The sequence below is a fragment of the Mustela erminea genome, chromosome 14, assembly GCF_009829155.1.
Source record: "Mustela erminea isolate mMusErm1 chromosome 14, mMusErm1.Pri, whole genome shotgun sequence".
In the NCBI taxonomy this organism is placed as follows: Eukaryota; Metazoa; Chordata; class Mammalia; order Carnivora; family Mustelidae; genus Mustela; species Mustela erminea.
Window position 1 is genome coordinate 83,588,308 of NC_045627.1, and position 13,755 is coordinate 83,602,062.

The 13,755-nt window shown below is 44.3% G+C and overlaps 1 protein-coding gene across 3 annotated transcripts in view; it reads left to right on the forward strand.

Annotated features, from left to right (window-relative positions):
- The window catches only part of ACADSB (acyl-CoA dehydrogenase short/branched chain), a 40,335-nt gene extending 28,021 nt beyond the window's left edge, over positions 1-12,314 (forward strand). For 2 of the 3 annotated variants that reach the window (XM_032313529.1, XM_032313527.1), the window contains 6 exons: positions 82-207; positions 1,888-1,980; positions 4,499-4,588; positions 6,248-6,385; positions 8,448-8,547; positions 9,468-12,314. In XM_032313529.1, coding sequence (XP_032169420.1) covers positions 82-207; positions 1,888-1,980; positions 4,499-4,588; positions 6,248-6,385; positions 8,448-8,547; positions 9,468-9,538 — 618 coding nt within the window. In that variant the 3' untranslated portion in view covers positions 9,539-12,314. The remainder of the gene's footprint in view (positions 1-81; positions 208-1,887; positions 1,981-4,498; positions 4,589-6,247; positions 6,386-8,447; positions 8,548-9,467) is intronic. The other variant, XM_032313528.1, reaches the window with a different exon arrangement.
- Positions 12,315-13,755: the final 1,441 nt, after the last annotated feature.

Sequence of the window (13,755 nt, forward strand, 5' to 3'; positions counted from 1 at the left end):
ACTCTTGGAAACAAGGGATCTTACGAGTTCAAGTGTGGCAATAGCATTTTTTTTAATCAGCATTTTGAATCTTCTTTTTAGGGATATAAAGGAATTACCTGCTTCTTAGTAGATCGGGACACTGAAGGCCTTCACATAGGGAAAGCAGAAAACAAAATGGGGATTAGAGCTTCTTCCACGTGCCCATTAACATTTGAAAACGTCAAGGTGGGTATCTTAGAATTTCCAGCAAAAGACTGGCATGAAATAAGCGATGCAGGGAACTGTAGATGTGTGAGAAAAGGGTCACCTTATTGAGCACGTGTAGGACAACGTTCTTAGGTGAGCTCTTGACTAAACGTACTTTTCACAAGAGTTTAGGCAAAGAGGGGAACTTCTCTGTCTAGCAGCTGGCCACAGAGCCAATGCTGAGGATTAATCCCGTTTATACTTCTTAATTTATGTGCCTGTGAACCATTTATACTTTATAAACTTGATACTGACTTCAAAGACAGACGTGTGGTGTGGGTCTACCACAGGCCACAAGGTGGGGATGTTGCTCAATGAGCCTGAGAACCCATGAGGCAGCGCCCCACAGTTTAGAGTGGAATCTGTTAAAAGTGAGGGAGAGAAATAAGATGAAATCAGAGGGAGACAAACCATCAGAGACTCCTGGGGCACTTGGGTGGCTCAGTCGTTGAGCGTCTGCGTTTGGCTCAGGTCATGATCTCAGGGTCCTGGGTTCCAGCCCTGCAGCATCCGGCTCCCTGCTCAGCGGGAAGCCTGCTTCCCCCTCTTCCACTCCCCCTTCTTGTGTTCCCTCTCTCGCTGTCTCTCTCTCTCTTTCAAATAAATAAAATCTTAAACAAACAAAAAAAACATCAGAGACTCTTAACTCTAGGGAACAAACGGGGCTGCTGGAGGGGCGAGGGGTAGGGGAATGGGGTGACTGGGGGATGGGCACGAAGGAGGGCAGGAAGTGATGGAATGAGCGTGGGTGTTACATGCAACTGATGAATCACTGACCTCCATCTCTGAAACTAATAATTCAGGATATGTTAATTACATTGAATTTTTTTTTTTTTTTTAAGTGAGAAAGAGAAGACTGCTAGAATGTTATGCTTTAGAACTTGGCATGGGTGGAACAGGTTGTGACAGGCTTTTTATCACTCGTATTACAACTTGATCCTTTGGTTCATGAGGGAGCGTGCGGGCACAGGCTGACTTTGCAGACGGATGGTCCAGCCTCACTAATTGCCCCAGACTGGCTTCCTTCCTGCCTGCCCTTTCTTTCTCTGTTCTGCCCACTCCCTCTCTTGAGGTTATAAAGCTAAATGGATTGTTTTACTGTTCCCAGTCTACATTATTTTTAATTACGAATAAACATTTTAATCTGTTTCTTCTCTCCTTCCGCCCCTCCCTCATATGCTCATGCGTGTGTGTGCGCGCGCGCGCTCACCTCAGGTGATTTTTACAGGGATGATAGTCACAGCAGAAGAAGGGTTGGATACCCTTGATTTAGCCAAGTACTTACATGTTTTGTGTGATTCCCAGTATGTCCTATCTCTCCATAGCATACAGGTAGGAACTGGGGAAAGTGATTATTCTTCTGTTATTGATGGATTGTACGAGAGTCCCTTTTTCTAGATCCATTCATTTGTTCAACACGTGCCTGTGCTGGGCACTAGCAGAAGCAATAGCAAACAGCACTGACGTGAGTCCTGTCCTCTCCCAGAGCTTTGTGGGAAGCCGAGGAGGAGACAGAGACTACGGGTAGCCTTGGAGCTCACGAAGTCCTGGGCTAGAGTCCTGTCACACAAATTGGGGATGTTGTGTATATAAACCTGTGTAATCAAAACGATTTATGTAAAATTAAATGTAGAAATAACTGCACATTTTTCCTTTCAGGTTCCAGAAGCCAATATCCTGGGACAAATTGGACAGGGCTATAAGTATGCCATAGGGAGTCTTAATGAAGGCAGAATAGGAATTGCTGCACAGGTTAGTCACATTTTAGCCAAACTGCTTGACTCTTCCACAGTGTGGGTCAATTAAAAGGTAGAAAGAAAAAGTGCGAAGGAAGGAAGAGAGGGTGGGAGGGAGGGAGGGTAAGGAAAACTGGTGAGTGTTGGAAGCTCGTGAACACAAGATGGCGCCCTTCCCTTCCGTGTGGGGAAGAAATGGCTTCTGACTGGTTTCTTTCATATCCCGCTTGGGTCAATTATGTAATGTCCTGAGAACCAAACAATGGCTCAGTGGTGACGCTTTTTCTGCTTTGAGAATGTTAAGTATTATCCAATACCTGGATCGATAACTTCCCAAATATATTGTAAATTAAATGTGTCTTTGGGAAAAAATCGCCTTTTCAGTTTTTGAAGTTCATTCTAGAAGAAAATTTTTTTAATTAAGAATACCTGATATTCTGTGTAGTGAGGGTCTGTAATCTGTAAAGAATGAAAGATTTGCTGCTTAGCGTTTTGCCTGTGAAAATCAGGCAATCTTGTGTTTTTGGTGCTTGAAATAAAATAGCCATAATTAGACAGATATATACGATGAGAACTATTCCATTTTTTTAACCAAATTTGCCCTTTATAATGCACATTACATTGTTCTATGAAGTGAGATCGGTTGCTTTCTTGATTAACACAATTAATAGCATCTGGTTTTATTATAAATGTCATTTTGGGGGCGCCTGGCTGGCTCATTCGGCGGAGCACGTGATTCTTGATCTTGGAGTTACAAGTTCAAGCCCCACATTGAATGTAGAGGTTACTTAAAAATAAAATCTTTTTTTTTTAATGTCATTTTGTAGAATATATTTGTTTATTTTTAATCACCAAATATCCCGAATTCAAAAACTAACAGCATTTAGATTTTAAAGCCATTGGTATAGTTAGATGTTGTAGTATCCCTCTACATGTTTTTTCTGCTGCTGTTAATTTGCTAACAAAACATCCTTAGATCAAAACTTAACCCATGTTTCTCACAAAGCTAGATAATGAGAGAGATGGCTTATTTGTTCTTTTTAATGTTTTCCTGTGATTCCGTTTCATCAGATACGACATTAAAAACTGTAGGACTAGATCTCCTTGTTCTCAGATATAGAAATAATATAGATCTTCCGGTAGTAAAATACACAGCCTGGGCTTTCATCTGATTACTCCAAGTTATCATATAACCTAATTAAAAGTTAAGGTCAGGTAGTTACCATTTCTTGGTTAACACCGTGGATCCCTTTTAGAGAAAGAGTCACAAATTATAGCAAACTGAAGGTATCTGTCCTCAAAACTGCAGCCAAAGACCATTTAGTTTTTCGTTATTGATAGTGAAAACGTCTTACAGAGATGGAGAAGCCTATTGTGACTGACAACAGGTCATTTTTAGGATATTATCTGCATGCCATAAACGTTAGTCCTGAGTTTGGTGACCTCATCTTATCTCAGCCCCAAGTGCAGAGGGTTGGTGCCTCACCGAAGTTTGGGTTTTGCGGGGGATGGTGTCCTTTAATCAGTTTTAGTTTGATATTCTGTTCTCCAGGAAATTCAAAACAAAAGGTTGAAGGAAAATGTAATGAACACTAATAAAATATTGATAAGTTTGTGGGCGTTTCCCCCAAAGCTTTCACTGTTTTTTTCGTTTGTTTGTTTTGTTTTGTTTTTTAATTCTTTTTCTAAAACCCATATAGTTGACATCATGCGGGACAGTGACTTCATGGCCACCTAGTGTTGGAAGGGAGCAACCATTTCTGAGCTTGAACGGGTCAGTAGGTCGGTTAGCAATGAGACCGTTGAGCTGAGCTTGCCAGCAGGCCTGACTGGTTCCCGTGTATAAGTCCCCGTCTTTACCGGGTGCTCTCAGTGTAACCCTGCAGGAAACCGTTCAGGTCTGAAAACCCTGACACCTCGGCCACTCGGGCCCTCCACTCCAAGCCTTCAGTCCTTAGACACCTCACATCGCTTTTTTTAATCAAGTTCCCACAGATGGACCTAATGTGTAGCTGGGGTTGGGAAACCCTGTTCTTTTATGTTCTAGTGCCCTTTCCCTGAAGCGTTTATTAATTCTTATAGTATGCAACACGGACAGGAAGATAGAAGGTTAGGAAGTGACCTTCCACACTGGCCTTCTAGAAAGACTAGAGGGAGCTACTCTGTAGTCTTCAAGGCCAGTTGAGAGCGGCATTTCCAGGGCTTGCTTTATGCCTGGAGAAGCAGAGTTTAAATGAAGAGCTCCCTTCGAAGTAACCTCGTAGTAGGAGCAGAGCCAAGCCTGAGACTCAAGTCTGCTAGAATTAAATAGACCCACATTTATATGAAACCACTCGAATGATTTCTCGCATCTTCTCCCAGTCCCTGGAAGTTAAGTTCTACAAATGCAGTGGGTGAAGGTACCGCTTGGTGCCTCCAGTTCTTCCCCTGCCCACAATGACTCAATTTGCCTATAAAAGGAATGTATCCCCTGAATAATTAAAAGCATAAACTTAATAACAAAATAAGAAATCCTGCTCTTTTTTTTTGAACAGATGCTGGGACTGGCTCAAGGGTGCTTTGACTACACTATTCCCTACATGAAAGAAAGGATGCAGTTTGGCAAAAGGATATTTGATTTTCAGGTATGTGATTATTAGCCTCTCCGTCCAAGCCGTCCTCTCGAGGTTTCTGTTAATGAAGAGCTGTGCCATAAAGCCATGGAGGGCGTCCCCTCGGGGCGATCTTAATGGAAGAGGTGGGGAGGAGGAAGGAAAGGTCTCAGGGCGCATACCTGTGAACACCTTGACCTTCTCCAAGGGTAGGACAGTCGTCCTTGAGGCCCACCTGTGGTATGACTCCAGACTTTTTAGTGAGCACTTTACAGTTGACTCCGCACTGCTTTCCAAGTTCTAGGGCATGGGGTCTGCAGTCGGGCACCCAGGGCTCAAATCCCAGCTCTCTCTTACCAGTTGTAGGCCGTGGGCAAGTTACCTCACCCTCTCGGCCCCAACTGCCCCATTTCTAAACTAAAGGTAATGCTAGGGTGACTTGGCCTCAGAGAGGTGTGTGGTGTATGTAGCACGTTGCCTGAGTGGGATGAGTGCTCAGTAAATGGGAAAACTTATTAGGAGCCCTCTGCGGGAACCACACAATAATCCTCCGAAGACTACACTTGGACACTTCTTGAAAGCAGAAGGTACGGTTTGCTGCAGTGAGTCAAATGAGAAGTTCTCAGCCAAGTGCGTTGAAAGAAGCTGGCCTGGTCTAACGATGTGGCTTCTCGGAGCTCCCCAGTTATGGGGGCTGTAGGGGGCCATGGCATCTTCCAGTCCATGTGGAAGCCTAGCCAGGTTAGGGAAGGCCCGGAGCCGCAGCTTACTGCGCTTACTCAAGCACTTGACCTAAAAATCCAGAGTAGCTGTTTGACATGTTCGTGAAACCTCCCTGAAGGCAGCTCTAGGCTCCAAGTCCGATTTCTTACTACATTTCTGGCTCTGTTTTGCTGCGTTGTCTTCAGGTGCTGCGATAAGGACTTGGCCTTACACAAGCACGCACAGATAGCCTGTGCGTACAGATTCTGGGCACAGTGTGAGTGTACGCGGTCAGTTCAAGGCCTGGAAAGACTGAGCGTGGCAGGCCTGGCCAGGAACCCCCATAGCCCGTGCTGTCCTTGCATCTTAGCCACGGGAAGCGGAAGCCCCTGGAGATTGAGTTCCCAAGGACATCAGGTGTCAAACCATAGGTGTTTCGTCTTGGCTTCTGGTCCTATTTTCATTTAATTATGCTAGAGTACTTTCTCGGAGCCAGCTGCCACAGAGATCGCAAGGAAAGGGACAGAATATGAAGACAGTTTGTGGCAAGCTTTAGATCTCCTTTGTACAGAGAAAACAATGTTTCTGAGTCTGTGGAGTTGGCGAGGGAGGGATATGGCGCCAGGTGAACCGACAGGGGTAATCATGACACTTCTCAGATGCCGGGTGTGGGTAATTAAAAGAAAACTGTGAAGCTTCATTTTGATCCTAAAACGGGTTTAAATTAATTATTAAATATAACAAATTGTTAAACCTAATTCTGTGATTATTTTTTAAATCTTGACAGTTATACAGAATTACATGAACTTTGAACGTTTTCTAGATCCGTTTCCTTGTAGATTGCATATTTTTAAGTATTTCTACGAAATGAAAGCAAATTCCATTTCGGGGGTATATTTTCATCCTGTCAGTGTTCCACATCCAGGCAAGACCTTGAGGATAAGCTGTTTTTTCAGACATCATAATTCTCTAACGGGCCCGAATTTCCAGGGGCTCCAACACCAAGTGGCCCACGTTGCCACCCAGCTGGAAGCTGCGAGATTGCTGACGTACAACACTGCCAGGCTCTTAGAAGCTGGAAAGCCGTTCATAAAAGAAGCATCGATGGCCAAATACTATGCATCAGAGGTAAAACAACAAACAACCGAAATCCGTAATTCAGCCTTCTTCCCCTCCACTCCCCCATTATGTATGTATGAACCTTTCCACTTGGTATTGATTGAGCATTTGTTTTTCAAGTAAAATAGCATAGACTTTGCGGTTCCTACAACAGAAAAGCAAAATCGCAAGCCTTTCGTGGAAAAGTGCTTTAATTCTATGAGGTCTCGGTGTTATCACGGGCTCTTCAGTGGAAACTGAGTCACGCAGTTCGGGTAGAACACGCATCACGAGTCCCTCCGTCAGCTCCATCTGAATGTGGTCTCCCTCTCCTGGTGCCTCTGGTTCGGGCAAAGTGAATACCAGGGGAGATCACGCGAAGTAAAAACCTCAGGAAGAGATTGTTCACGTTTTGAGGGAATGCTTTCTGTTGATGCCTCACGCCTTCTCCGTTTAACCCGGTAGACGCTGGCTGGAGACCTTGCCAGGTCACCGAGTGCTACGTCCCAGCCTCTGTCGCTTGTCTTCGTCACTCCGTAGCTTGGAGTAGTTCCTTAACCGCTCAGCCCCCCAGTTTCAGCTCCCACCTCTGCCTCCCATCTGAGTTCCAGACTAATAGGTCCGGTTTCCACTGGGCCTGCCCACCCCGTTGTACCGGTCAGAGGCCTGAGCCGCCTTGACACCTCGTCCCCCTCATCCCCGCCTTGAATCCCATCATCCGCTGGAGGATCCGGCCCCGGGCATTTCTCGCACTCACAGGTTTCTCCGCCTGTCCGCTGCCCCCTGTTGTCCGAGCCACGGCGTTTCTCGACCAGAGGACCCCGCTCACCTTCCGGCTGTTCCACGGGGCCTCTTGCTTCTTCCTCCAGTCCAGTCTTCCCTTTTCAGAATGTCCAGGAGCCCAGGTCGCCCCCGCTTAACTGTCGTGGCTTCTCACAGCAAGTGGAACAATATTTGTATTCAATTCCTGAGGCTTTTAACAAATTAACCAAAAATTTAGTGGCCTAAAGCAATACAGTTGTATTCATCTCGTGGCTCTGGAGTTCCGAAGTCTGAGTTATCACTGGGATAGAATCAGAGTGTCAGCAGAGCTGCCTCTCGGAGGCTCTGGGGAGAATCTGTTTCCTCGCTCTTCCCGCTTCTAGAGGCTGCTCGCCTTCTCCCCCTCAACAGCCCCGGCCTCCGCCTTCAAGGCCCTCGGGGTAGCGCATTCAAGTCTGGCTCTGGCTCTCCTGCCTCTCTCTTTCCCTTAAGAGGACCCTTGTGATGCTGTTGAGCACACCCAAGCTATCCGGGACCGTCTCCCATCTCAAAGCCCTCAACTTAGCACAACTGTGGGCCCCCATGGCCACGTAAGGTGCAAACATTACAGTTTCTGGGGATCAGCATGCAGACGCCTTTGGGGTCCGTTACAGTCTTCAGTCGGCCTGCCATCGTGAGGCCCGCCTGCCTGCCTCTCCAATGTCTTCACAGTTTGCCCTGACCCCAGTGTACGGCCCCCCTCAGGTCCCTGACGATGATAAACCCATTTTCCTCTTGAAGCCCTCCCACATGTTCCTAAACTTGAAATGTCCCCTAACTCGTCCTTTGGGGCTCAACAAAGCTGTCATTTCCTCACACGTTCCCCCCACCCCTAAATCAACATCAGCTTTCCTAACCGGCTCTTCTATTACCCCGTAGAGTTTACTTGTTTCTGTAATTGTTAGTTGGACGTGTGAGCCAAAAAGGACAGTGACCGGCCACCCCCCCCCCCCCCGCCACACTGTGGTTTACCCAGCAGCTGGCAGAGTGTGTGATCGAAAGAAGGCCCTTGATAAATATTTGCTGAATAAACAATGCCTGTTGGCAGCATGTGATTGGGTCTGATCAATACGCTAATTTTCCTAAGAAAATGGGAATTTTGTGAATTAGGACAGTTTGCACTAGTGTTCTAGGGAAGGAGACTGAAGAGACGATGCTGTCTTACAAGGTCACTTCAGTCCTTCCACTTGCCGGTAGCCGTGAACCCGCGTCACTAGAATATTCCGCAGGAGTGTTTATGGGGCATCGGTTTTGTGGTTTCAGCAGGTCGTCTGCCGCTTGGTTTTGGCAGGTGGCGGGCCTCACAACCAGTAAGTGTATCGAGTGGATGGGAGGAGTCGGCTACACCAAAGATTACCCTGTGGAAAAATACTTCCGAGATGCGAAAGTCGGTAAATAGATTTTTTACGTTTCATTTTGTTTTCTTTTATTCGCCTCTGTGGCTGTCGGGGCTGCTGTCTGTGTTTGATTTTCTGCTACTGAAATCTTTGAGCAAAGGCAGTGGAATCTCTTCCATGTCGTGTTTACTGGCTGTCTTCTTCTCTGTGGTTGGTTTTCCTTCCCCCGCATCCTTCCTTCAAGAAAAAGATGGATGTTTATATATTTTAAAACCTCAAGTTGCCTTTTTAAATGAATCCACAGACCTTTTAGTAAAAGTGCAACAAAATCAGCTGTTGTAATTTTTCTTTTCCTAAACACATTAATACATTTGATGCGTTGAATGCCGATCTTTGAAGCAAAGTTCCGATTCCAGAAGCTTCATGCCTGATCAAGCCTGAGTGTTGTGATGCTCCACTACCAGGTGGGGAGCTCAAAATGAGGGGCTTTCAAAGCTTCCTGTTCCTGAGGGACAGTCCAGGCTTACGTACAGATAGCTGAGGAACAACTCTGGTGTTTCCTACTGATTCTGGAATCAGAATCCAGTTTCCAAATGAATATTAACATCTCGTAGGCAGAATGACTTTGTCATACAGTACCATATTCAAGGGCATGGAGTGTCACTGGGGACAGTTGGAGTGTTCTTTTTAAAAGATTTATTTATTTCATTTTTGAGAGAGAGAGAGAGAATGAGCCAGGGAAGGGCAGAGGGAGAAGCAGACCCCCCGCTGAGCAGGGAGCCTGACACGGGACTCGATCCCAGGACCCTGGGATCAGGACCTGAGCCAAAAGCAGACGTTTAACTGAGCCACCCAGGTACCCCAACTGGGGACCATTCTATAGCAATCACAAAGGTGAGATGTGAGAGGGATTTCTTGTACAGACGTGTGGCCATGGGAGCACTAATTGTTCCTTTCACTCCGTTTTGTTTAAGGCACGATATATGAAGGAGCTTCAAATATCCAGCTGAACACCATCGCAAAGCACATCGGCGCAGAATACTGACATCCGAGGGAGTGGGTCCTCTCCCCCGATCGCTGGTAGAACATTCTAAACTATTGTGCCTTGTTGGGGAAGTAAACCTCCACAGCATCGAAGCATTCTGTTTAGGTCCTTAGTCATGATGCTTGGGGTAGACCTTTGCTGTTTGATCTGTTGTTCCGGGCTGCATCACAGAGGCACAGGAAATCATTTTTCAAATTTAGGAAGAAAGGCATCCGTATTTTTCCAGAACTATTTTTAGAGTTGTGTATATATTAATCATTCCAGCTTCAGGGCAGGCAGACGTTTCACTTTGTCAGCATTTGGAAAAATACATTTGAAGTATTACTTACAGACATGGCTATTTTATATTCCTGTTAAATTTTTATTTTTTAGAATCAGAGAAGATTTTGTTACAGTTGACAATTCTATAGATCAATTCTAAGTTTCTAAAGTAGGTAGCAACTGAAAATGTATTTAGAAAAATCTAAAAAAAAAGTTAAAGTTAAAAAAAGAAAAATCTGAAAGTTCTAGTTCTGAATGTCTGGAAGCGGGTGGAAAATAAGTGTATGGTTCTATAGATCATATGACTGCAGACGTTATTTTAAAGCAATATACTTTGTTACTGTAATTGACCTGCATAAAGGATGCATTTCATGATGATTTCAGCAGGTCATTTTAAAAACAAGTCTCTCGGGGTACCTAACTAGCTCAGTTGGTAGAGTAGCACGTGACTCATGATCTCAGAGTTGTGAGTTCAAGCCCCGTGTTGGGCATGGAGCCCAGTTTTAAAAAAAAAAAAAAATTCCAAACAAGTCTCTCTATTAGTTTTCAACCATAAAGTTAAAATAGTTTGGTATTGGTATTGTAATCAAAACATATTCAATATTATAATATTCATTCTTATTGTGCATTATTTTTCAATGTCATTTCTTTCTATATTTGAATTGAGTAGTGTTTCCTCAAACTTAATTATTGGGCCTGATCATGAATAGTAATGCAGAAATTATGTTCTGGTTCAGTGATACTCAAGAGGGAGAAACCTTGTTCCTGTAAAGAAGTATATCAGAATCTTACAAGGAATGAGAGAAGGGGCCTATAGGCTTTGATAAAACATATTTGGTGATGTAAAAAATAATATAATAATTTTATATCTGGGAAGGCAAAAATCTATTGTTTCACAGTACAGATTATAGAAAGGCAAAGTTCAACAAAATACTGGCTATACCGTTTCTTCAGTATCGGGGATTCTCAATCAGGAGAAGAGGACCCCGTCCCCCTCCCACCCAGGGTGCATATGCTAAGTCCCCTCCAGGAGGTAGACATTAGAGTGGTTAGAGGTTTGTGTTTTCTGCAAAGGTGACATGGGTTAGAGATGTTGAAAAATATTTCAAGGCTCATAATCACTACTGTTCAATGGGAAGCATTTTAGTACATAAATGAGAGTATTGTGTTTATTAAGGAAATGACATTTTTAGAGTAATTTTGCTTGGCACAATCATGTTTCTTGAATTGGCTTAATTTCTATAATGCAAAACACATTTAAATATTCAGAATTGGTAAATACAATAGAGAGAGGATTACTTTAAAATATCAGGAAGAAATAAAGACAAATTTAGACCTTGGATCAAAAGAGATAAAGTCTACTTGACTTTCAAATAGGGAGAGGATAGAAACTAATTTATTCAATCTTTCCAAACAAAAAGACAGTATGGTCTGATAAGGAAAGTAGGGGAATAGATGAAATGCCCTAAAACAGGACTGGACAACTTTAATTTCTATGATTATATTAAAAAGGGTGAACTTTACAAATAATGCTATAGAAGCCAACATTAGTAGAAAAAAATCCCGACGGGCTCCTGTGCTGTCATAAACGTGAGAAACTACAATATACCTCGTGTTCAAGTTAGCAGTGTTGGAGAAACTGAGTGGATCCAGACCTTGAATTTGTATCTTGTCCTGATAAAATTCTAATGGTGTGTATATATTGTGCATGTTCACAAAATCCAGTTGAAAATTAATGGGTATTATATTAATGTATCTACCTTCTTTTATTAAAGAATCATCGTGTTATTTTACCTTCTCCCAAAGAGGTTGTTGTGGGGTTTCCCGGTAGCTCTTCCCTTACGCAGGGCTTGAACGCATATCAAGACCTGAGCTGAGATCAAGAGTTGGACCCTTGGGGTGCCTGGGTGTCTCAGTTGGTTGGGCGTCTGACTTTTGATCTTGACTTGGGTCATGGTCTCAGGGTCACGAGACCAGGCCGGCGGCAGCCTCAGCTCTCCGTGGAGGGTCTGCTGGAGATTCTCTCCCTCTGCCCCTCCCCGTTTCTCTCTCTTTCTCTCTCTCTCAAATAAATAAATCTTAAAAAGAGTTGGATGCTTAACCAGCTGAGCCACCCCAGCACCCCCTCCCTTACATCTTTTCTTAATAACCATGACTTTGGGGTCTGTAAACTGTCCCGAGTTAGTGTCTCATGGAGGGTGAACATGTTCACCTCCTGAGGGCTGTCGCTTTGCTTTATTAATTTGAGGGTTGGGCCTCCGTGGTTCTCGGTGACTCAAACACCAAGGAGCTGCTTGGGCTGTATTTGTGTGGGGGAAGCTGGACTCCCGCCAACAGCCAGGTCAGTATTGTTAGAGATTTTACTTATTTTACAACATGAAAATGACTCAGTGTCAAAGGCTCCAGAGTCAGGGAAAGTTAAACCTAGAAAGACCTTAGAGAACGATCCAGCCAACTCGCTCATTTTTTTTTTTTTAAGATTTTATTTATTTATTTGACAGAGAGAGAGAGAGATCACAAGTAGGCAGAGAGGCAGACAGAGAGAGGGGAGGAAGCAGGCTCTCCGCCGAGCAGAGAGCCCAATGCGGGGCTCAATCCCAGGACCCTGAGACCATGACCTGAGCTGAAGGCAGAGTTTTAACTCACTGAGCCACCCAGGCGCCCCCAACTCGCTCATTTTGAACGGAAAGGATTCATAGCCCAGAACATTCACCCTTGGTCCTCCAGCGGGGACAAAACAAGACAAGAGTCCAAATGTACCAGCTCCCAGTATAGTGCCCTGCCTCCAATTTAACATCATCTCTATTCGACAAATTTTGGATTTCAGTCTCGTTAAACTTCAGTATTCTTGGTGAATTATTTTAGGTTTAACTGATAAAGAGTTAACATTTTGAAAGTATTACCATTGATCGCTGTCATTCATATATATTAATCACCTGCCAATCACCTTGCTGATGTACTTCCGCTGATCTTTCATAAATTGAAAGTTTCGTTTTCATGGTATGTATCAAGCAGGCTGTTCAGTATTACAAAATCAGAATTCTGTGGAGAATAAAAAAAAAATATAGCACTTGTTAACTGGAGGGTTTTGCTGCTCTGATGAAACAAAACTGTTAAGCATACGGATGAAGTCACAAAATAAGGTTGTCTTCCTGAGAAATACAGAACACCTGTGTTTCCCAAGCTGCGATCTTGCATCTTGTGTAAGCCACTTTCGTTTGTTTTCTGAGAAAGGGTCTTCCGATGGAGGTCAAGTTTAATTTCTGAAGCTAAAGAAAAGTTTGCCGGAGGACCCTTTTGTTTATTTATTTATTTATTTTTGCTAAAGCTGCTCTCCAGTAGAGAGGTCCCGTCTTCTGACATTTATGCCCGCGCTTTCTGGTACTGCTTTTGGAAACTTCGTATTGTTGTGCCTGGTACTCGGTGATACGCCTTAGCCTCACGCCATCGGAGGCTTCAGCTTGTCTGTTCCCCGTTATTTCCTACATTAGTTTGGAAATCTAAATGTCAGTCCATTTCTTCCTTTGTCACTCAAGGGCGCGTGTCAAGCATTCATGGCCTCCAAGGGTCTCAAGTGTCACACTGAGCTGAGAAAGACTGGATAGTTACTGGAACGTGTGCTCATCCCTGGTGTCGTCTTTCTGTTCTCATTAGTGTGTCCTCACACAGAGATTGAATAGGAAAGGACCAAGGTCAACCCCATGCATAAGTATTTCTTCAGATCCTTTAGAAGGGTGACGCTGAGTGCCAACATCCCTTGGGCTCTCATCAGCCATTACTCTACACTCTTGGCACGTGCGGTAGGCTTTCCTGTTAGCCCATTTGACAGACCAGGAGACTGAGGTGTGGGGAGCTTAAATAAGATGCTGGCTGGCTCATGACAGATGATGCAGACTTGGGCAGCCTGGCCGATGAGGTTCTCTTCAAACGGAGAAGCTAGCTGGGAAGAGGGGTGC